The sequence below is a fragment of the Rhineura floridana genome, chromosome 6 (assembly GCF_030035675.1).
Source record: "Rhineura floridana isolate rRhiFlo1 chromosome 6, rRhiFlo1.hap2, whole genome shotgun sequence".
In the NCBI taxonomy this organism is placed as follows: domain Eukaryota; kingdom Metazoa; phylum Chordata; class Lepidosauria; order Squamata; family Rhineuridae; genus Rhineura; species Rhineura floridana.
The window spans coordinates 77,287,959-77,312,435 of NC_084485.1; the positions used below are offsets into that span (position 1 = coordinate 77,287,959).

At 44.1% G+C, this 24,477-nt stretch overlaps 1 protein-coding gene across 1 annotated transcript in view; it reads left to right on the forward strand.

Moving 5' to 3' along the window:
• The window catches only part of CELSR2 (cadherin EGF LAG seven-pass G-type receptor 2), a 129,926-nt gene that overhangs the window by 54,602 nt on the left and 50,847 nt on the right, over positions 1 to 24,477 (forward strand). The window contains exons 3-5 of the mRNA XM_061632519.1: positions 6,736 to 6,958; positions 17,490 to 17,605; positions 18,295 to 18,383. Coding sequence (XP_061488503.1) covers positions 6,736 to 6,958; positions 17,490 to 17,605; positions 18,295 to 18,383 — 428 coding nt within the window. The remainder of the gene's footprint in view (positions 1 to 6,735; positions 6,959 to 17,489; positions 17,606 to 18,294; positions 18,384 to 24,477) is intronic.

Genomic DNA, 24,477 nt, shown 5'->3' on the forward strand with positions numbered 1-24,477 from the left:
CAGAAGTAAGTCCTGTTGAGTTCTATGGGGGCTTAGTCCCTTAGTACGTGTATTTAGAATTGCAGCCTTCAGGGGCATCCATCTTTACTCCCGAATGCTCCCATCTAACATCTCCACAACACTAGGCTCCTTTCTTCCTACAGTGACCTTCTGGTGACTGGCCTGGTCTGAAGGCACTTAAAGCCTTCTTGCCGAAAGCAAGTAGGCTAGATTAAATGTTCCCTACCCATGCTCCATCTTTTAGCTAAGATGTCTAGCTTAATTTCCAGTCAGATATTTTTTTTAATTGTACGCTCCAAGCAACTGTGATTGATGCTTAATGTATCATGCTTAATGACATCACTTGGGCCCACCCCATGACATCACTTGGGCCTGCCCCTAAAATCTCAGGTTTTGGGATGCTTCTGACCTGGCAACCCTAGTATGGATTTATGGGGGAGGGGGAACTGTGTGATAGCTTCTGTTTGCTGGTAATGTCATGTGACCCATGCAAATTTAAAGGAGATGTGAGTAGCACCAATCACATAGTAAACCACCGTATAGATAAACCCACAGTCTTCTTTGGGTGGAGTGGGACTCCCATGGCAGCAATGCCTGGAATATTTTGCCCAAGAATATCTTTATTTTATTAAAGGATTTCTACCCTGCCCTTCAAGTAAATTTCTTCTTCTTCTTCTCCTTCTTCAGTGAGGCATTACAAATACATAAAAACCAAAATACAATTAATTTTTTAAAAACCAAAACTAAAAGCAGATTAAAACAACATGCCAAAGCAGTATAACACTAGTTCTGCCCGGGATTAAAATTGTTAAGGGTCCTGGGAAAACAAAATGGTTTTCATTCAGCGCTGAAAAGGTCGCAAAGTTGGGGCCACATGAATGTGCCTTCATGGAAAAGCTGCCTGTGCATCCATCTCAGATGGGCCTGCAAAGATGATTTTAACCCATGGGTAAGCTGATGTGAAGGCAAACAATCCTTCAGGTACCCTGATTCCAAGCCATATGAGGCTTTGAAAGCAAGCACCAGCAATTTTGCAACCATTTTAATAATGGCAAGATAGGATCCTAACAGTTTGTCACAGTTAGCAGCTTAATCGGTGTATTTACTGACGTTTTTGGACAAAGGCAGCCTCATATACAACGCATTACTACAGTCTAGCCGGCAGCATAGAATCACTCATTCCAGATGATCTCTGTCCAGAAGGGTCACAGATGTGACACCGAAGCCTCAATGTTGTCTTGTCATATCATATATCACATAATATCTCTAATAGCAAACTCAGGTGATAAGTTATGAAAGCTATATAGACAAAATAGGGCTACTGAAAAACAAGAGACTAGTATTAGCATGCTCAAGGGGGCCCCACGGTTTGCAGAAGTAAAATAATAATAATAATAATTTTAAAGGAAAAATAACCTAAAGGGACAACCTTCTTCAAAAAGAAGAGCCTAGTGCAGACAGAGCATGATCACTGGCCACTGAATGCTGAGTATCTGTTTTGGGGGGTGGGAATGAAAAATTTAATGGAGTGGAATAGAGTATCTTGAAGAAGGTGTGGCTCCTGAATAGGAGCACTCCATGCTGCAACATTCTATTGCAAATCCAACTTGTAATCTATATATCAATGCTATTTAGGTGTTCATCTTCTGTGTGCAACCAACACACAGAGGATGGGAGAGGGAGATGTTAGTGCTTGCTCTGCCCCTATTGCTCTCCATGAGTTTAGGGGGCAACTGTCTGCAGTGGAGAGCCATCTGGTCTTCTTGTGTTGTCTTCAGGGCTATGGAGTCGGAGTCGTGGAGTCAGTGTCGGAAGCAATTTTGGGTGGAGTCGGAGTCGGTAGAAATGTACCAACTCCGACTCCAGCTTCAAAATAAATTTAGATTGACAAATTTTTTAAAGTATGAATTCAAAATGTCAAAGAAGCTTCCCATGAAGTCAGCTGTAGTTGAGCATTTCACCATAACTCAAGATGGAAAACATTTTGTGCGTCAGTGTATGACACAGGACCCAGATGAAGACAAATGCTGTGATGACAAGATCAGCGCATATTCAGGCAGCGATAAAAATGCTCCTATGAGAGCTTCCAATTTAAAAAGACATTTACAGCCCTTTCCAGGGCTGTGGAGTTGGAAGCAATTTTGGGTGGAGTCGGAGTCGGACAGTAGAAAAATAGAGGAGTCAGAGTCTGAGTCGAAGGTTTGGCGTACTGACTCCACAGCCCTGGTTGTCTTCCTGTGAATTGCCCCACAACTTGTGAAGGGCAATGGGGGAACAGTGAGGGATAGAGCTAGCACACATGTCTCCATTCTTTCCCCTTGTGTGCTGATTTAAGCTAGAAGACAAATCCCTGAAGAGGGCTACAAACTATATATAAATCAACATTTTGTGATGATTTCATGCTGAGGCTGACACCTCTTGTTTTGCTGATTTGAACTACAGATGTATTTGGAGGGTAGGACCATGGACTTGAGCCTTTTTGGGGCCTCCTTTCATAATTGCTGAACAAAAAATATTTGATAAAGTAATTAAAAAAACCCACCAAGCTGTGAGTCTAGTTGTCAACTCTCATCAACCCATGAGGATCTGTATTGCAACACCAAAGCTATTACATCTCAGATTAATTTTTATTGCCAGCAGTTGAAAGGTTTGATCTGGTTCTTGGCAGTTGCCCCTTTTAAGGATAAACCCATCAATCTACTATGCCTGCTTCTCTCCCTTTCTGTGTCCAATGGCATAGTTAAATATCAAATTCCTTGTATTAGAGAATTCAGTTGATAATCAGAAGCTTTTTGTATTGAAGCTATCAAAATATTGCCTATTCTGAATCAGTGATATGTTTTATTCCACAATTACTTTCCAGAGAACCCCTGCTGCTGGTTTTGTTTCTCTTCCACCTTGTCTTATTGAAAATGTTGACTCCTGCTTCTGTGCTTGCAGCATCTGTGCCAGGGAAATTCTTCCCTCCCTCACTTCAGCCCTTTGCAAGGTCCGCTTTAGGACCCAAGTAGACATGACATCAGGAGGCCAATGACCGGATCTCCTATGATTACTGGAAAGTCTAATAGTAACCACAGAGGATGGGGAAAATCCAGTGGACCTCAGGCAGTGCTGGGAAAGGGCAGGTTTTAACTTCTTTTTTGCCTATAAAAATAATCCCCCTCCTCAAAGCTGCCTTTTTCCTTTCAGGGGAAATGTACAGGTATCTATATATATATTTCCTTCTGGAGCAAACAGCAATTAGAGAGGCGGTAGGTGGGAGGGATAATGGATTGCCTGATATCTGGTTTGGCCCTAAGAATTCAGATGTGCAGCATAATCCTAAGCATCTTGTCTGAGAAGTGGGTCCAATGGGATTTGCTTGATAGTAAATTAGGTCAAGATTGTGGCCTTAGAGGGCAATCCTAAGCATTCTTATTCAGAAACAAGTTCCACCACTTTCAGTGATGGTTATTCCCATACCAGATAAGGATTGTATAGGATTGCACAGTAAAACTCTTTCCGGAGATGCTCTGGCTGAACTTCTACTGCGTTCTTTGTGTTGCTCTGTCTGCTGCCTCTGCTGCTGCTCCTCAGCTTGTAAATTGGTGGAATGTTTGTTGGTCTTGCACTTCAGAGACTTGCTGGCTTCAAACCCCTCCTGAGTCATGAAATGCACAGATTGGCTTTCAGGAATTTATCCTCTTAGTCTCTTAGTTCTGAGTATGCAAAATGGGAATATTAATGATCCATCCCAAAGGGCTGTGGTGAGGATGAATAAAGATAAGGATTTTAAAGTACTTTGCACTTCAGGAGATTTATATGGATTACTTAGCAAGGGCCCGTCTGTAAGCAGGCCATGAGTATCACCCCACTGTACCCCCTTCTCGAGGGTCCTATACTGTAGTCCTCAATTTTGCATTCCCCTTTTCTGTCTCTCTCCTCTGTGCTTGTCTATATACTTTCATTTTACGATGGGCCTCTTCACCCTGTGGAGTCATGGCTTATCCAGCTGCTGCTGGCTTAACTGTTCTAATGGACTCTGTTATGAGTACCCAACATGGCGTTCTCCAGATGTAGCTCCCCTCAGCCCCACCAGCATCGGCAGTGGTCAGGGAGGAGGGGACATGCAGTCCAATGACATCAGGAGGCAGCGGCATCAAGGTGGGCTGCCCCACTGCTGCCTCCTGCCACCACTTCCTCCTCCTTCCTGTTGTCACCATCTCTTCCTCCATCCTCCCTGACCTGCCGCTTACACATAGTCCTTCCTCAGAGTGAGGCATTATGGGTGTGGTGGCCCAAGAGATTGCCTGTGTCGCTGCTACTGTGCCATGCTACTTTGCTGCCCATGGCTCCTACTGGGAGGAAGGGCAGGATATAAATCAAATAATGAATGGATGAATGAATGAATGAATGATGGTGGCACCATTGTGGACAGCAGCAGTGGCACAGGCAACCTCTGGGGCCACACACCCCCATAGGGGCCGCATTTAGCCCCTAGGCCTGAGGTTCCCCACTCCTGGCGTGAACAGTGAAAAACATCTAACACACAATCAAGACCCACAACAGCTTTTAAAAAAAATGGCAATATCTTAAGTGGAGATATTTATAAGCTGTTCCACCTCCTGAGATTCTTGTAACTGAGTTGTGAGAGGTTGAATCTGATAGAGCACTCTGAACGGAGACTTCTCTTTAAACTGCCTCATCTCCCTTGGGCTTTCAAGTAACAGGCTGTGGGTGTAGATCAGTTGAGGATCTCGGAGTTGTACACCAAAAAGTGCCAGATGACACTTACTACTTATAAAGTTGGGTAATGATATCTACCGTTTGATCTTTATATGTGCAAAAGCTGCTGCAGGTGTGGCAGCGCTCTTAGCTTTACAAATTTCCAGAGCTTGGAAAAGTTACTTTTTTGAACTACAACTCCCATCAGCCCCAGCCAGCATGGCCACTGGATTGGGCTGATGGGAGTTGTAGTTCAAAAAAGTAACTTTTCCAAGCTCTGCAAATTTCAGTGTTCTCAGCTACCTGAACATTTTGGTTCAGAGTCAGCAGGCATGAAAGCTGGCCTGCTTGTGCAATGAGGCTGAGCAGTGCCATCTGTGAGCTCTGCTGACTTCTAGGGAGGGAAGAGTCCTTCATTTCTGTATTCCAGAGTGTCATTCTTTACCTTTGTTATCAAGTGCCAGTGCAAAGTGGGTTTGAAGCACTTCAGGCTGAGAAGATGTTGATGGTGCAGCCTCCACATGACCCAGTATGTTGATAGAGGAAAGGGTTTAAAAACAGAAGCAGTAGGAGCAAGCCGGCCCAACAGCCTCTTCAGCCTTAAGGGAGAGCCTATTTTAGCCTTTAGGGTTAGTGTGAGTTTTCTGTCAAGGGCTGCATGCCAGCAGTGGGTGAAGCCAGAATTGATTAATTTGTTTATCCCATTTATGAATCACTTCCCATGAAATATGTTGACGCAAATTCACAGTAAAAACATCAACAATGACAACCATTAAAAACAATTTCAGATAAAAGGACTACTGAAAACAATTTCATATCTGAAAACTGTTTCAAATCCAGTACAGATATAGACTGGGATAAAGCTTGCCACTGAAAAGGCTTGTTGGATGGTCTTCAATAGACACCAGAAAGACAATAGAGATTATGCCTGTCTGATATGTAACAGAAAGGAGTTTCAAAGGGTAGATGCCACATCCCTAAAGGCCCGATTCTTTCATCATATGGAATGGACCTCCCAATAAGATGGCATCTGCAGGAGACCCTCTCCTGAAAATTGCAGTGATTGATTGGGTACATAAGGGGTGAGACAAAGGGTACAGCCAGAGGCAGAAGTGTTCTTGATTAACTAATCCAAAATAAAGACCATCCTGCTTCAATTGTCACCAAGGCTACCTCAGATCAGAATTCCCAATGCTCTGCAGGTTTTCTAAGAAGCAAGCCCCGCTAGGTTTGGTGGGGTTACTCTCAAATAAGTATACAGAGGGTTTTATTTTTTATTTATATTTTAGTACATAAGACCAATACAACTACTGTTCTGGAAAGCAAGAGGAAAATAATGTCTTTCGTAGTTTAGCGTGTTAAATATGCGTGCACACAAACACACACAAAGCAGAAATCTACCAAGTTCTCAGGCAGCTACAGAAAACGACTTTTCCCCTAGCCACAATCAAGTTTTTCTTTTTTTAAAAAACCCAATTTATTTTTATTAAATAAAATAGTGTCCTTCTTGTTGTTTTGAAGCTACAGAGAATAAAAAGCCAGGAAAACTAAGGAGGAAATGCACAGGAAGATAGGAACTCTGAAGGAATGGAAGAATGGGGCAGCTTTAGGAGGCATCAGGGGTTGCATGAGGTTGGGGCTACAACTTGCTCATCTATGCTTGGAGGGTGCATTGTGCCTGTGGAGTGGATCCATGAAGCGTTTTGCAAGTGCCAAACAATTATGCTATTTCTTTACCATTTGCCCTTTTCAGCAATAAACTCAGGTTTAACATGTTACTGCTCAACCCACCTTCAACATTCTTGAAGTGGCACAAGAGATGTGGCTAGAGTTGTGCTTGACAATATGGTGGAGCCATTACATCACTGAGCCCATGTTTTCAGCCTTCTTGCTTGGCTGTGCGAATTGACTCTCGCTTGTTTGGCGTGGAGATGTTTTGAACTGTTTACCTCTTGAGAATGCTGGGCCTGTATCTTTTTGACTTGATGCAATGTCAGAAGTACTGATGGCTCCTCTCTGCTTCTGCTGCAGGGGAGAACTGTGAAATGAACTCCCGCCTGGGTCGTTGCACCCCAGGGGTCTGCAAGAATGGCGGCACCTGTGTCAACCTTCTGGTGGGCGGGTTCAAGTGTGATTGCCTGTCAGGAGACTATGAGAAGCCCTACTGCCAGATGAGTACCCGCAGCTTCCCAGCCCACTCCTTCCTCACCTTCAAGGGGCTGCGTCAGCGCTTCCATTTCACCATTGCCCTCACGTAAGTACTTGGCTTGAGGAACAGGGGTGTCCTGGACAGAGATAACTATGCCCATATGCATCATTTTGTTCTTTCCAGCACTCTGGACTTGGAGACATTGGGTTAGCTCTGCTACAATTATTGTGACTAATTTTTTTTAAAAAATAGTTAATTTTGACATAACCCCCCCACACCCCCTCATATAGCTGAGGTGTAACTGAAGAGGGAGTAGCTTGTTTCAGGCCATCTACTGAGTAAGATCATGGCAGAGGCAAGAGTCAAACTGGGGATTTCCTAATTTGCTAATTTCCCAATTTCAGTCTGTTTGCCACTATGGTACACCAGCACGCTCTCGCTCTCTCTTAAAAAAATAAGACTAAAACAAACTAATGCATTTAGGAAAACCCCGATAAAGAAGGCTAAGATTAGGGAGCGTAAGAAGACCCACCAGGTATCTTCAGTGCTTGAGGGGATTCTTTCCTCTATGATGTGCACACAAACAGTAGAAAATTGATAATCCAAATCCCCCCCACCTATAATTGATATTTATCTGCTGAAGCAGAAAAGTAATCTCAAGATTCTTTTTTTTTATGTGTTGCTGGTGACAAGTCAGGCAAAATTTGAGTAGGCAGGCCATTAATCATCAAGTCTGAATTCTGCCAAACAGTTCTTCAGATAAACAGCGTGCGATGAAACAGGTTGTATATGACTGTCTTGTCTGGTGTAGGCAATTTCAGCCAAGTTGAAATTTCAAGTTGCTAGGTCTCAATGAGTAGAATGTTTCCCTTCCTTTCCTGTTGTAGTTCCCTCACCTGACAACAGAAAATGCCAGTATTTTCACTGCTGTCAGCATGGGAGGTGTAACTAAGAAGTATCACCTGCCAATGACAATGTACAATTAACTTCTTTATGGAGACTGTACAGTCTCCCTTTACCCCAGGCTTCTCCCTCAGGATAACTTCCCCATGTGATTATGAACCAGACGTTCTGACTCTTGGGAGTCTTTCTCTAAGCTGAAAATAACAACATAGAAGGTTTTTCTCCTTCTCCCTTGTACAATACAGTTGTGTGGTAAGTAGGTATGGTATTGTTGAATGAAAAAAAATTAAATTACACAAGTTGGATTTTTCTTTAAAAAGAATAATTCATGCTTTTAACTCACAAAAACAAGGAAGAAAGACTTCTTTTTTACAAGCCATGAGCAAAGATGGAAAATCAAATTTTGAGTGAGTGTTCCATGTGTCCCTTTTCTGTACATAGCCCTGATGTACCTTGTTGTGTAGGCTCAGGAAAGACAGCAAGGCATTTGCAGGGATTCTCCACTTGTATTCTGGCTCTGATATGACCTCACTGAAACACACCCTGGAATGTGCTTTCAGGAAGGTAGTGCCAGGGTATAGACAGAGTGCAAATCTAAAGCTTGTGAGCAACAATAAAAAAACCCTACAATTGTTTATTGGATGAAATGCATTTTACTACAGCTTCAGACCATTATCATAGGGTTGTATTCAATAGTGTAGCTCACCTGAGAGTAAGATTTCCATAAGTACAATGGGGAGGGAAGCAATTTTTGGTGATTTCCTCTCCCTCCTGCAACCCAGATTCAATTCTGGTGATGGAAGCTTTACTTTCAGCTGAGTGACATTGTTGGATGCAGCAATGGATGTTGGTGAAGTATAACTGAGATATCCCAGAGGCATTTATCTGATCCCTAACTCTGAGGTTTAAGACAAAGAAATTGCATATGTCCATCTTAAGAGAAAAACAAACCAGGTTTAAAAATTAGGGAGCAGCTGCTTCACCTCAGAAACATTATATATAATTTTTGCAGTGCTTATTCTCCAACTCTTCATCTTGGTCAGGCATTTTAATAATGATTTACTCTTGACTTTGAATTTTTTATGTAAATGTGCCTCTTTTTCACTAAGTTACTCTGATTGTTTTCATATTGGGCAATGCTGTGTTTTGTTGCCTCTGTTTTAGATTCAGTTTAGGTTGCATGATGTTCTGATTTATTTTTTTAATCAAAAACTTCTAATTTCTGCTCGGTATTTTGTTCCAGAAGTTTAAGCTCAGGAAGGAAAATAACTTTCAATTTTTCAAGAGACAAAGATGGAATATCCTCCTACTTATCATTATCAGCACCTCCTACAGCCAAATTATTTGTGGCTCCTTTGAGAAACTGTACATTTTCCCTCCCATTATAATAAATAATTAACACTCTAAAGTTTAGAGTGTTAATTGTACATGAGAATGGGAGGGGAAAAGAAAAAAAAGCAGCTGTATAAAGCAAAAATAATCCAAATAATTACAAAATAATTATAAAACAAATAAAACCTCCATAAACTACCCAGACAGTTGTTTGTTTATTTGCCAAGAACATGTATATACTGCCATTCCACTGTAATCACAGAGCTCAGGGTTGTTTGCAAGTTAAAAAGGACTGCAAAAATATGATTAAAATTACAAAAGCAACAAAAACAAGCGAAAATTAAGAGCAGATAAAAAGAGTTTAACAATCACCAGAATCAGTTCTGAAATATAACTTGGACCATCTGCAATTCTTCAATCCTGAACAATGAAATTAGCAAGATTTTTAATTTACCTAACAATTACACTGTCAAATACAAACTATAATTCAAACAAATGATCAGTTAGCAAATCACCAGTCAACAAATGCTCACCCTTTGGGTAGGGTAGAGCCACAGAAACTGGGAGTAACTGCTCTTCTCCAAATTCCACTCTGCCACTACTATTATTTAATGTTTATTTTGTTCTAACACTGCATTAGAAGCTATGTAACATAGAAGTAATACAATCTGTAGCCCGAAAACTTAGTCTACATTGAAATTGTTACATTATTGTCTTGATCCATTTCATTCTGGGTTCAGGCCCGGTTTTGGGACAGAATTGGCCTTGGTCACTCTGATGGATAACCTTCTTCTTTCTTAAAAGAAAAGAAGTTTAGACGGACAGGGGGAGTGTGACCTGGTTGTTCTTGCTTGATCTCTTAGCAGCTTTCAATACCGTTGACCACTATCTTCCTGGACCGTCTCTCTGTGAGTTGGGAGTTGATGGCACTGTGTTGCAGTGTTTCCGATCCTACCTGAGGGACAGGTTCAGAGATTAGGGAAGTATGTGTCTGCCTCCTGCAGTTGTGCTGTGGGGTGCCGCAGGGCACTATTGTGTCCCCAGTGCTGCTTAATATCTATGTGAAGTTTCTGGGAATGGTATTAGAAGATTCGGGGCACTGTATCATCAGTATGCTGATGATGCCTAGCTCTGTTTCTCTATTGCATCTGAATCAGGAAAGGCTGTGACTGTTTTTACCAGTGACTGGAGGCAGTGGTGGGCTGGATGAGGGCCAACAAATTGGGACTGAATCCTGATGAGGCAGAGACTTTGTGAGTGAATGGTTTCCAGGTCTGGGAGTTGGGAAGTTCACCAGTTCTGGCCAGGGTTGTACTCTCTCTAAAGCAACAGCTATGTACTTTGGGAACACTCCTAGATCCATCTTTGTCTCAGGAAGCTCAGGTAACCTCTGTGGCAAGGAGTGGCTATTATCAGCTTAGGTTGGTACACCAATGACACCCTTTCCTGGACAGAGATAGCTTGACCATTATGATTCATGTGTTGGTAGCCTTATGATTGACAACTATAATGTGCTGTATGTGGGATTTCCCTTGGGATTGGTATGTAAGCTGCTGCTGGTGCAGAATGCTGCAGCCAGGTGGTTGAGTGGAGCACCTGGATGGAGATGTATTATACCTGTGCTTAAGGAACTGCACTGGTTGCCAATCAGCTACTGGGCCATGCTCAAGGTCTTGTTGTTAACATATAAAGCCCTGAACAACTTGGGACCAGGTTACTTGAAAGACTGCCTGCCCCGTACAGACCTTTAAGATCACTTAGATCATCTGGGGAAATTCTTCACACGGTACTGTGCCCTGCAGAATATCACAGGGTGGTGTCCCGAAACCAGACATTTTCCGTTGTTGCCCCTGTGCTATGGAATGCCCTTCCCTCTGCCATACATGATGGAGCGACCATCAGTTCCTTTGAATGTCTTGTAAAGACCTATCTTTTTGTTCAGGCTTTCCATGATCCATAAGGTCAGGCCCTATTTTTATTTGTTTGACTTCTCTGAATTCCTGTTTTTATTTGTTTTTATGTAATTTTATACTACTTTATTATTAATTAATTAATTAATTTCATTTGTTGCTCACCTCATACCCAACGGTCTCTAAGCAACTTACAATAGATTTAAAAACATACAATATACTGATTGTACTTATGTTGTATTTTTGTTTTAGTGATAATTGTTTTTATGTTGTACACTGCTTAGAATTTTTTTTATAAATACTAAGCTGTTTATAACTGTTTTTAATTGATTAGACAAATAGGTAAGTAAAGTCACATGGGAGAATCCTTGCTGGAATATACTCCTTTGGATTGGGAAAAATGGCTGCATTACATTTTAAATGCTCCCCCATGTAAAAATAATTCACTGCAGGTAGGAAATTAAAAATACAGCAATTAATTAACCCTATCAATTACACCACTTTAGAAAGGGAGCAACCAGTTATGCCCCCAAAGCCTTCCTTTTGACCATTTAACAAAACCCATGAGAGAGAGGGTAAGATGAGCCTCCCTCAAGAGGAACTCCCAGAGGCTGGGTACAACCACTGCAAAGGGCTTCTCTGTGCCCAACTAGGTGTATATCTCTGGACATTGGGACATAGAGAGGAGTGTCCCTGAAAGAAAGGCTGCAGTCCTGAAGGGCGTGTGGGAAATAGGTAGAACCAAAGGCAAATGGATCACCGCTTTCAGTGCCCTGCCAGACTCTTGCTGACAGGACAGAAGTGAGGGTGGAGTGCCGCTGATAACTGATGAATCAATTAAACGAGGCTCATCATAATCTGAGTGACGACTGGGTCCTTAAAGGGGTACCGAGTCAAACTCGCTGCACCCTCTTTCCTTGCTGAGATGTTGAAAGGATGGTTACACAGGGCACAACTGCATGGCAATGTAGAAAGAGCTGGATGTCCATCAATAGGGCATACATGCGAGGGTTGTATGGCACCTTGCCTAAGGCTCCTGCCTGTCCACATGGCTATATTGCCAGTAGTGGCGGTACTGTGTGCACAACCAGCGTCAGCATGTCGGCACAGAGCAGGTTTAGCCCAGGAAAAAAGTTAGCTACTTCCAGCTTTGTGATAAAGTGCTGAACTGACAATATGCCAAAAGGAACCGGCTTAATATACTGCATTGGGGGGGAGGGCGTCATCACAATTCAGGTCCTGTTCCTGTTAAAACTTTTCCAGACCTATAGTACAGGCTGAAAACAAGGGGCACATTGGTTGCTGTCCAGTATTTTCCTCTCCCATCATCAACACCTTTAATCTAACAGTACCCAGAAAGGAACCTCCTCCAGGGGAAAGCTCAGCAATAGTTTTATCATTCGTGTACCTCATTTCCCAACCTGCCCTTTTTCCATAGGATATTTGTTGGCAAAGGGTATTATCCAGACAGCATTCACTTGATGAGATCACAGAGCCTTCCCCTATTTTTCTGGCCTTGCCTAGTCCATAATCCCTCCAGTTCCATCCCCATTGTTAGCCCAGCACAAAAGAGCCAGCCAGCCAGCCAAGGCCTCTTTGTCCCTGGCCAAGGGTCTGTTGGAGGAGCTCCCGATTTGCTCTGCATACTTGTCACACTACAGTGATGGGGTGGAGGCGGGGGCTGCGAAGTGCTGACAGTCTATAATGAATCAGCTCAGGAGAGCAATACAGAGTATGGCCACCAGGGAGGGAAAGGCCTTCCTCACTCAGATGAGAAGCACATTGTGAAGCCCTGTAAACTGCAGTGGCTGATGAGCTTATCATTCCTCACCAGCTGCAGAACTAGCTGCTCCAGTAACTCAGCCACAACAATCTGGAAGTTCAGTTCAGCTTTAGGGGCAAGGGGAATCTCTTTCTTGTGCCTCATAACTGATATGGGACATTGTTGTACCTTTGGGGCAAAAGTAAGAGTGGATGGCTTCTGTCTGGCTAATGAGCATTTGGTCCTTGGATAAATGGGAATTACAAGGTGAACATGTTGGGCTGATGGAAAGTGCAGAGAAAGTAGTGGAGAGATAATATTTTAAATGAAGTTGTGGCGGTGAGCACTTTCATACCTGGAGCATTCTGTGTCTTTTTCCACATGCAAATACCGATAATGAATTGTATAACGCAGGTCACAGTCATATTTATTTGGAATGGCAGAACCTCAAAATACAGCTAATTTGAATGATCTGGTGTTTTCTGGCTCCTGTAAACTGATGTTTATCTTAAAGATGTGCATCATTGGGCACCAACTGCTATTTTTTTATCATAGGGGACCATATTAGTCAGGCTATTTTCTGAGGGGCCTCTCCTGTACTAGGAACCAATATATTTCTAAAAGTGTGAAAACTGTAACCCAATAAGCATGCATAATGGTGTTCAATGTGACATCATTATGCAGGCAGTGACACAAAACCAGTTTAAGTGTCCCTTATCAATGTTGTTCTAGTTCTTTCTCCTGGATAAAAGAGAATGTATAGCTGCTGATAGTTGTATTACAAACTTTAGTGGTGGTGTTGATGGGCATTATGTAGTGAAAAGAGCATCAGACAGGAATCGGATAATGGAATTGTGGTCTACCTGTCTAAGCTCATGGTTCAGCCTAAGTAGCTTGTCTTAGCGCAGCTTCAACCATGCTGTTGCAGTGCAGGTTGCTTCCCTACATAATAATAGCAGCAGCAGCAGCAACAACAACAGCAATAACAGGGTGGTATTCCACTAACTAACTGTGCTAGCACAAAGGTTAATGCTAGTGCAATTGGATTTCCCCCTCTCTCCTCCCCCTGTGCATGCCCCATGCTGTCCCCAAATCTGCTCTGGAGGGTTGAGTGAACCCCCAGAACAGATTTAGGGGGTGTACAGTAGGGAGCAGGAGAGGGGGAGAATGTTCTACCACCTGATGGAATGTTCTCCTTAGTGCTACATTGAATGCAACCCAATAATTATTATTATTTTAAAAGGTTATTTGCACAAGGACAACTAGTGCATTCAAATATGTGATTCCTTTGTCTGCAGTCTTAAACAATCTAGTCCAGGAAACACTGGCATGGCTGATCATGGGCAATTCTGCTCTGATGGAAATAAACAGGAAATATACAAATGATCCATCTCTTGCCATTCTTGGCTTGTTTCTTGACTTCTCGACTTCAGTTCAGTTCAAACAGAGATTATTGGCAGGATGAAGATAAGAACATAAGAAGAATTGTGCTAGATCGGGCCAAAGGCCCATCTAGGTTAGGGTAGGGTAGATGTACTGAATGTATGAATCACTTCCTACAACAAAAAGTCCTGAAGCCATGTCAACAAGACTAAAATACAGTAGTAAAAATACAAATCTTAAAAACATAGTCAGAGTAATAATATCCAATCATTGGAGCTGCCTATGTGCCCAGGAAAACAAAAAGAATCTTTGCCTGGCATTGAAATTATGAAGTTGATGCCAGGCAGGCCTGCCTAGGGAGAACCTTCTATAGATGGGAAGCTATTACAGCTACCACAAACATCCCTCAGAGGTAGCATGCAGAAAAGGCTCAGATGACCCCTGTTCTCACAGTCACCAGTTAGATGCCTTGTGAAAGCTTGCAAGCAGAACCTGAGTCCAACCACACACTTCCCACTTCTGATTCCCAGCAGTTGGTATTCAGAGTCATATGCCCCCAACTGTGGAGGTAGAACATACCCATCATGGCTAGTAGGCATTCAAGTTGGTGGCCATCATTACTTCTTGTGGGAGCAAATTCCATAGTTTAACTATGCACTGTGTGAAGAAATGCTTTTTTAAAATCTGAGCTGAATTTTCCAACATTCAGCTTGATTAGATGGCCTTGGATTCCAGTATTATCAGAAAGGGGGGGGGAATGTCTCCCTGTCCACTTTCTCCACACCATGGTAATCTTATACACCTCTATCATGTCCCCTGTTATTGGCCTTTTAAAAAAACCTAAAAGGCTCAAATGTTGTAACCTGTCCTCATAGGGGAATTGTGCCATCATTTTAGTTGCCTTTTTCTGAACCTTTTTTTAGGAAGGATGAGTGTTCCCAAAATAATAAGGAGATGACATAATTTCCCCTAAGCAATTTGTCACCAGAAAGAGGATGAGGTTATGTGCCACCAACGAATGGGACCAGGCTTGTTTATCAAGACCATTTAGTTCTTTTTTCCATCACTCTCCATTCCTGATCTGGAGACAGGAAGCTATGTAGCACGATAGGAAGATCCAGTCTATCCTTGCTCCACTAGAAAGGACAGTACAAAGCAGGAAGAAAAGGTATCTCAAAGCTCTGACTGCAGAGAATTACAGAAACGCAGGGCTGTGAGCTCAGTTCTGCTGGTACTGAAAACAAATTCCTAGGCTGAGCGTGTGCCCAGAGGAACCCTGTTTCTGTGTCCCAACTGTCAGCTATTATTTTGCACCCAGATCTGGTTGGTGAATCTTAGGGGGTCTTGTGAAAACAACAAGGTAGATCCTGCAGCCCTGAAGTCTGCCCACCCTTTTGCTACAAGGTGTAAGTCTTGAATTTGTATTTTGGAAGGCAGTGATTGAGTCCTTCTAATTGTGCGCAGCCATGCATCATCTGCCAGCACCAGCTATTTGAATTGCCCACGCTGGCATATTTCTGATGGGTTTGTGAGCCTGTGAGAGCTTTCCATTGACAGTGGTAGAAGAATTGCTTTTGTATGCTCAGCCTCTGCACTTACCCCTGCTCTTGTCCCTTGCTCTGTTTACTCACAGAGCCACATGCAGCCAAAATTAATGAATGAAGGGTTGAGGTGGGGGAAGGGTGCCAGGATGAGTCACAGTTCAGCCAGCCTACTTGGGAGCTTCTTTGTGTGAGAGAACTGCACACCTAATCAGAAAGAAATGCCTTTGTTAGGCTAGGTTTGCTTACTTGGGGAAATCATGGCAACCTAGCAACAAACAGTTCAGGGCCAGGGTGACTTCACACATGACAGATTCCTTCCCCAGAAATTCCTTGTGTGAATCCTGCATGTTATTTGTTATACAGGTCTATTTTTCTGCAGTGCATGCATGCAGCAGGAGCTCCCAGTTGCCTGATGCTGTGGCCTGCAATCTGTGTGTGAACGTTTGCAGAGGAGATGAATTTATAGGTGTCCAGAGTCCCAGGATACAGTTCAGCATGTCCTGTATGTAGCTTCGTGTGAGTCTGAGTGAGTCACTCTTCTCCCCCCCCCCACCGCAAACACAATCAATAAATAGTCTTGTGTTGCCTTACAGATTAACAAATTTATTATGGCATAAGCTTTTGTGGACAACACTCCGCTTCATCACATGCATGATGTGTTATCCTGAGTCGCAGGTGCATATACATGCAGTATAGTTGGGTGGGTGGGGATTGTAAACAGTAAGATCAAAGGAAAATGAAATACAGAAAGTCCAAAGACAGTGATCACTACATGATTAACAGTGGTAATTCAAAAGACAGTTGTTAATAACACATTCTACCATAAGTGAGCCAATTAACACATGTAGTGTGATAAAAATCCATTGTCCTGATTCAGTCTATAACTGATAGCACTGAACCTCTTGATGAATTGTAATTCAGCAATTTCACATTGCAGTCTCTCTTTGAAGTTCCTTTGTTAAAATTTGGCCACATCAAGATCAGTTATACAGTGTCCTGAGTTGTTGAAATCTTCCCCCACTAGTTTTTGAATATTGATGTTTCTGATGTCAGATTTGTGTCCATTTACTCTTTTGGGTAGGGGCTTGCCTCTTAGTCCTATGTAGATTGCAAAAGGGGCTATAGCAGGCATGGTTGCATATAGCAGGGGTGGAGAACCTTCAGCCCACAGGCCAAACTTGGCCCACCAGGGGTTCAGATTTGGTCTGTGAAGCCATTTTCCCCAAACCATGCCTATCTGTCCCACACCTGGTGGCATCAAGTGTGGGGGAGGAAGAGATGCAGCAGCCTTGAAGTATGTTTCTGATGGTGCATTGGCAAGTGAAGGCAGGCTTTAACTCTACTGCCCATCAGCTGTTAGCAGAGCTTGGAAAAGTTACTTTTCTGAACTACAACTCCCATCAGCCCCAGCCAGCACATGCTGGCTGGGGCTGATGGGAGTTGTAGTTCAAAAAAGTAACTTTTCCAAGCTCTGGCTGTTAGTGCATAAAGCCAAAACCTGCTGGATTGGCTGTGTGTGGTGCTTTGACGGCATTGTAATGTGAGGTGATTGACAGGTGGGAGGCCCCACCCACTTGTCAAAGGCTAAATCTTGTCCTGATAAGGATCTGGCCTGCAGAGCCAAAAAGGTTCTCCATGCCTGGCATATAGTTTCTGCCTGGACAGAATTCTGTTTGTTCCCATCCCATAAGCCACCTTAGCTGTTCCCTGTCTGCTACCATTCTTGCCAGGGATGTCTTGAGATGGCGTTTTGAGATGTTGGCTCCTGGGTATAGGGCTCACCATTTTCTTTTGTTGGGCAGGTTTGCCACAAAGGAACGGGATGGGCTGCTCCTCTACAATGGGCGCTTCAATGAGCGACATGACTTCGTTGCCCTGGAGATTGTGCAGGAGCAAGTTCAGCTGACTTTCTCAGCAGGTATGATTTATCTCCAGATGGGAAAGCAAAGAGGGAGGCACCCCGAATGTACCGCAGACGCAAAGAGGGAAAACCCTCAAAGTGCCTAGCCAGCAAACAGCCAAATATGAAAACAAAAGTAGTTTTATTGCTGCCCGATGCATTTCAGGTAGCAAAGACCCTTTATCAAGGGCAATCTAGTGGAAGTTTCATGCTGCTGTCTCATCGGTTTCGTTAGTTTGCTACACCAATGAGACAGCACTGTGAGACTTCCACTAGATTGCCCTTGATAAAGAGTTTTTGCCACCTGAAATGCGTTGGGCAGCAATAAAACTACTTTTGTTTTCATATTTGGCCGTTTACTGGCTAGGCACTATGAGGGTTTTCCCTCTTTTCTTCTGCAATGATTTATCTCCAGCCCATTAGGGTTTCTGCTTCTGGCAATCCCCCCTTATGCCCTAGCAGTGCTAACATTCTCTTGCCAGGCCTCCTTTTCCTGACTCCTTAGTCCTGCTTCTTAGGTCTTTAGCCCTGTGTCTTCCTACCTCTTCCACCCCTCTGCTGCAGCAGGCTGTAATTGCCCCAGTAAAACCATGGTTAGCTTAGACACTTCCTCTTTGGAGCCCTTTGAAGGGAAATAGTGGTAGGATGAGGCATTTGCTTCTCAAGATATTTTTTCTCTCTGCGTTGTGTTTTCATCTCTCCCTCAGGAGAGTCAACAAGCACAATAGCCCCATTCATCCCAGGGGGCGTGAGCGATGGGCAGTGGCACACCGTCCACCTGCACTACTACAACAAGGTAAGACTCTTTCTTGCTGAACTGAACAGGCTTGCTAATGGTGTGCCCAGCTCATTACCACCATCATTATTAATATCTGGCCGTCTATGTACATGGTGCTTTACAAAGAACAGGCATGATAGGTCTATGCCCCAAGGCACTTACAATCAAAAATAGGCACAGTGAAACAAGAGGGGAAGGAGGAGAAATGGGGGCATGCTAGGCAGGGAACAATAGGTGATTATTTCAAGCATATGTCCTTTGGCTTAGTTACAATAAGGTATAGGGAATTAGATCGAAAGGCTTCCTAGAAAAGGTGAATTTTGAAAAAGGTTGGCACATGGAGGCATTCCAGGAAGGAATTCCAGGAATAAGGAGCAACAAGGGAAAATAGACAGAGATATTTTAGGGTGCAGGAGACCTTTGGATAGCTGAGGTTGGTGGAGCTGGACATGGAAAGGTCACAGGAAGGGATGTGTCAGGAAATAAGTTGAGAGATATAAGGAGGAACAAGGGCAAGAAGCTTGTGAAGGATCTGGGAGCAGACGGGAAGCCAGTGAAGCAATTTATAGAGGAAAGCCATATGGTCAAAGCTGCAAGAGAGGTGAATAATTTTGACAACAGACAGCTGAGTGAAGGTGAGAAAACAGAATGCCAGTGAGGAGATTGCTAGTGTTGTGCCGAAATTGTCAACTACATTTTGTTCTACCATTTTCCTGCAAGCAATGAGAAAAGAAATTACATTTGAAATTATCAAAGGAGAGAGAAAATCTTGGTGAAATTCTCATGGGTGGGATGCAGGATTTTTTTTGGGGGGGGTTGGGTTTTTTTGCAAAACTTATCTTACTTTCAAGGTGGTCAATGCATGCTTGTGAGTGTCCCTTCTTTCATTCTTCAAATCATCTGTCTGATGATCTGCAGTGCACTCTGCAGCCTTCTTGGGTACCTGTGCTTCCTGAAAAACCCATGATATCCTCAGCTGGTCTTTCTAGCAAGCATGGGAAAATGGGGAGGCTACTTACTGTGTACCTGACAGCTATATGACTTTTTAACTGTCAAGAAATTGGCATGGATACATTTTTTTTAAAAAAAGCTAAATGGAAGCACTTCCCTTAAAAACAAAAATAGTGAATGAGCCAATCTCAGGCTCTTGGTAACTAGCCGCCCCAGCTTTCCGTGCTTCAATTAAAGCTCAGGGAAGGAGGTAACTTCTGCCACAGCACTTTTTCAGATCAGGAAGCACAGCCAACCTGGGAGGTTGGAGAATGCCGGAGAAATGTTTAATGGGGGGAAAAAACCCAGTCACATCGCCAACAACCACCTCACAATGACAAGGTAAGCTCAACCCTGTACCCACCAACAGTATAAAGCGATTCTAAAGTGTCCTGAGCAAGAGGCAGAAAAAGTGAAGCCACTTTTGCAGTGAGAAAAAAGTTTTATTTATTTAATTAATTTATTTATTATTTGATTTATATCCCATCCTTCCTCCCAGCAAGAGCCTAGGGCAGCAAACAAAAGCACTAAAAACACTTTAAAACATCATAAAACAGACTTTAAAATACATTAAAGCAAAACAACGTTAAAAACATTTTTTTAAAAAGCTTTGAAGACATCTTAAAAAAAGTTTTGAGAAATTGGAAGATAAATGTTAGCAGAGTGCTAAATATTATAATAGTCAAGGCAAGATATGAGTAGGGCATGGACAAGAGTTTCACTGAAGGGACAGAGAGGCAGGGCTGTATTATTGTAATGCTGTAAAGGAAGAAGTGACATGCAGTTGAGGCCAGTTCATTTGGATAAATGGGGCACTGCCCCACCAACCTTATTCTGCCCTCAGCCAGCCCACACCTGCCTGCCTTCTTACTTGCAACCAGCCCAGAGGTTGGCACTGGCTGTCACCTTCCTCCTCCTTAGTCTCACCGATGCCCTTTCTAGAACTCAGCAGGGAAGAGGATGGGGACAAAACTAGGGCTCTGACTAGAGTTGGCTCTGCCTGCCATTGGCTGTGGCTCCACCTACTGTAGGTCTCCCTGCCTTCCACTCCACCAGCCCCAATGGGCAGTGGATTGAATTTGGGGGGCAAAGGAGAGAGAAGAGGGAAAGAGAAAACTAAGGTTTTGTGCTGGATCAACAGGGCAGATGGTGACACTGTCAGTATCAGCCTTTAACAGTCTGTATAGGATCCCTAAAGAACTCTTCCCATTTTATGCCAGCTTTTTCCATTGGTATTCCATGAGTGCTATGTCTAGAGATGGTGATTTTTGTAGTTACCAGCAGTTGGAGACTTTGCCTGCTGTGAAGGGCGATGGTAGCTTTGGGGCCATGAAATATTCAAGCACCAGCAGGAGCTTTTGATAATGGAGTCACTATTAACAACTGCTGTCCCAAAATTACCAGCACCTCTGGGCTTCTGAAGATCCTAGCCATTAGCATTCATAGTGCTGTAAACACGAGGATTTGGGGAAGCGGGGAGGGTTGTGGTCCTGGCATGATGAAGTCCTAAGAAGCAAGTCTCTAATGAGGAGGGTGCTGACAGAGGGCAGGGGGAGGTGAGCAGCTGGTGCAATTGTCACACAGCAGCTGCCTGTTTCAGTTAATAAGCTTGGGGCAGCCCAGGGGAATGGAATGGCACAGGGAGTGGGTGTGTCTGTCTCATCAATTGGGAGGTGGGGAAGGAGGCAGTGGCCAAGATTGCAGGGCTGCAGAGAGGCAGCATTACAAGGATCTAAGGCTGCACAGCAGGGGGGCTCAGAGGAGCCCTTCCCTGCAGTGCCTACTTGCTGTGTCCTTGTGTGCTTACCTAGCCCCCATTCTCCTGGGGAATTATGGGTCATTTTGTAGGCTCAGTAAGTTTTTCCATTCTGTTTTTCAAAATGGCATCATGTTGAATGAGAGTAACAAGCAGCTAGAAGGAGGTTAGCATAGAAAGCCCCTGTCTGGATGTGATGGTCTGGAGCCACAGACATTTTTCTGTCTTGACCTTGATGTGGGCAACGTCCCCAGAGAGATCGCTTCATAGGCATTAAACCTCAATACTGCTGCATTTGTGGTGGTCTCCTGGGCAGTGAAACTAACAAAGTTGTACATACTTTGATGATCAGTGGCATCTACACCTTTATGGGGTTGAAACTGACCCTCAGTCTTCCAGCCTTTCCGTGACAACTTTCTCTGGCCAATCAGACCTCTAGCTGGTCATCAGATGTCAGATGGTTAAAGTTAGAGTGGTACACCAATGTCCTCTTCTGGGGCATACAGTAATAACCACATGAAGCTGGGCAGGAACTTGTGGTACACATGAGAATCAGATAACCGCCACTAACACATTTAACACCAACAATGTGTTAGGTCAGGGCTGGGGAACCTCTAGCCCACAAGCCAGATTTGGCCCAGCATGGGTCCTAATTTGGCTCACAAGGCCATTTCCCCCCAAACCCACAGGGAACTCCATCAGGCAGCTAGTCTCTGCAGCTGATGGGCAGTGAGTTCAAACCTCTTTGATGGGCTGCGCGACTGAGGTCCCTGTGGGGAATTCTATTGCGCAAAGTCACTGCCCATCAGTTCAAGCATACTGGATTGGCAGTGCGACTTAATTTATCTGTGAGGAACTTGATTGCGCAGCCAATCCCTGCAGAAAGCAGCTTTGCCAGCCCTATGCTTGGCACTTTGCTGAGCATAAGACTAGCAATGTGAAGGCCTGGGGAAAAAATGGGAAAATTTGGGGGAAAGGGGGGGGAGATTGGGGTTTTTTTCTGTTTTTTTTCATCCCCCCCCCGGGCCTTCTCATCTCTACATAGGCCTGGCAAAACCCCTTGCACTGCAGTTCCCAAGTGCATGACAACCGGTTAGGAAGTGGTGCAGAAAGTGCTTTGCAAGCCCTGTGCTCAGTGCTTCCCAAATGGCCAGTATAGGGCTGTCAAAGCCTCTTGTGCTGTGGTTCCCAAGCACCTGACAATCAGGTGGCTGTCAGGCATTTGGAAAGTGCTGCAGAAGAGACTTTGACAGGTGGGTAGGACAACCCACCTGACAATTATCTGACATCAGTTGATTGATGGGTGAGTTGTCCCATCGACCTGTCAAAATTGGCCTATGGTGGAGAAAGATAAAGAGCTGGCCCGCTGAGCCAAAAAGGGCCCCACCCCTGTGCTAGATAGATGATAAATATTAGACTACACTATTAGCCATCTGTTCCTTGGAGCTACCAACTCCTTTTCCCCACCAATCAGAATGAGTTAATGAGTAATAGCAAAATAGAGCCCTGTGCTTGTTTTGTGGAGCCATGAGCGGTCATGCTGGAGTCTAGGGGAGTGATTGCATGCCCCCACTTGACAGCACTTTGGCTGGGATGGGGTGTTGGCCTTCCCACTCCTGGGAATGTGTCTGAAGATGTGCGTCAGTACTGATGAGCTGGATTGCCTGCGGAAGCTTCACCCAAGCATAGCCTCTGTGCCAGCAGACAGTCACCTCCTGCTATCTAGCATGGGAGGGTGCCAGCTTCCCAGTGCCTGCAGCCAGTGCTGTATGTAGACAGTTTCTGAGCCCAGAACTCTCTATCCTGTTTTAAAGGAATAGGTGCTCTACAAGCACAAGGGGAAAAGTGGGCTTGAGGCCACTTGCATAGCTTGCTAGTGTATAACATGCCAACGAAGAGTTGGTAACTAGTGCGCCAAGTCAGAGGAAAGTGAGCTGAAATGCTGTGATCTATTTGGTGGCCTGGAGGCCAGGAGTCTTGGCTGGAACTCCAGGGCAGAGGAAGGGTGTGATGCCATCAGGCCACAACATTGTGTTATACCATGTTGCACCCACATAAGCCAGCATGCAGGATCATTTGCGAAAACATTCCTACAGCCTTTCTTTTCCTGACAGACATGCTTTGAATAGAAGCTTCCCTTTGTAAGTAAGACTTGGGATTGTGAGAATGTGGAGTCAATTTGGAACAGGCGTCTTGAATATAATATTGGGGTTGTGGAGTGTGTGCAATATTTGGTCTCCTCCCCATGCCCATAAGATGTGCTGTCCTTGGAGTACGTTGGCTAAAAGCATTGGCTTTCATTAAAACAGTCTGGTGGTTTGGGAGCTTCTTCTGCTCTGTGATGGTTGAGTCACACCGGGGTGGAAAAAAACACACACAGAGAGAAAAGTGCTCCCTTTTAGGTATTTGGGAGGGTGGCTAGGTTTACACTCCTTATAAGGCAAACAATCTCTGGCTGCCTGTTCCCTCTCTGTCAAAGGGGGATAAAATAGCTATGCCATTCGTATCAGGGAAATAAGCACAGCATATTAAAGCCAATATCAATCCTTGCCAAAGCGTGTGAGGGCCTGTATCATCCCTGAGGGTGCCTTGCCTCCTTATCCAAACTGCAGAATCTGGGATGCCTGGGAAGTGAGGTCTTTCTTTCCACAAATGGTCTGCTTCTTCATTAGAAGGAGTATGCTGCTTCTACCGCTTGCCTTCCCATTAAAAAGAAAGTGGGGGAGCACATTGTTTGCCTGGAGCCAGCCCAGTCCTTCTTTGTTTCCACTTTGAGAATTTTCCAGTTCTCTGAGACAGTAAATGGGGCATAAACAAATCTGGATGTATCAGCAGCATGTGCCCTTAGGCAATGCCCTGGGCATTCTGGCACATCTCACTTCATGTGGCCTGTTAGATTGAATTGTGTGCATAGACATGCAAGGTCAAAGGCGGTAAGGCCACAGGCAGATGTGTTCCTCTGTCTGTGCAAGACTCACTGGGTGGATGGGTGGGGGATTGGGGTGGAAAGCAGAACCATTCAGCCTACCTTTAAAAGGCAGGGTATCCATGAGATTCACTAGGAAGTGACAAAGGGGTGATTCAAGCTGGGGCTTGTTGGAACAAGAGAGAATGGTCCTGATGTGGTGATGGTGGGAGGTGGCCAAGCCCATTGGTTGCACTGTAGGAAGAAATGCCACCGCTAGGTTCAAATCTTGCATATAAATCTTGGGGAAGTTCTGTAGCTCAGTCGTAGGGCATCTGATCTACATGCAGAAGGTCCCAAGTTCAATCCCTGTCATCTCCAGGTAGGGCTGAGAAAGACTTGTGCCTGAAACCCTAGTCAGTGTAGAAAATATTGAGTTAGATGGACCAATGGTCTGATTC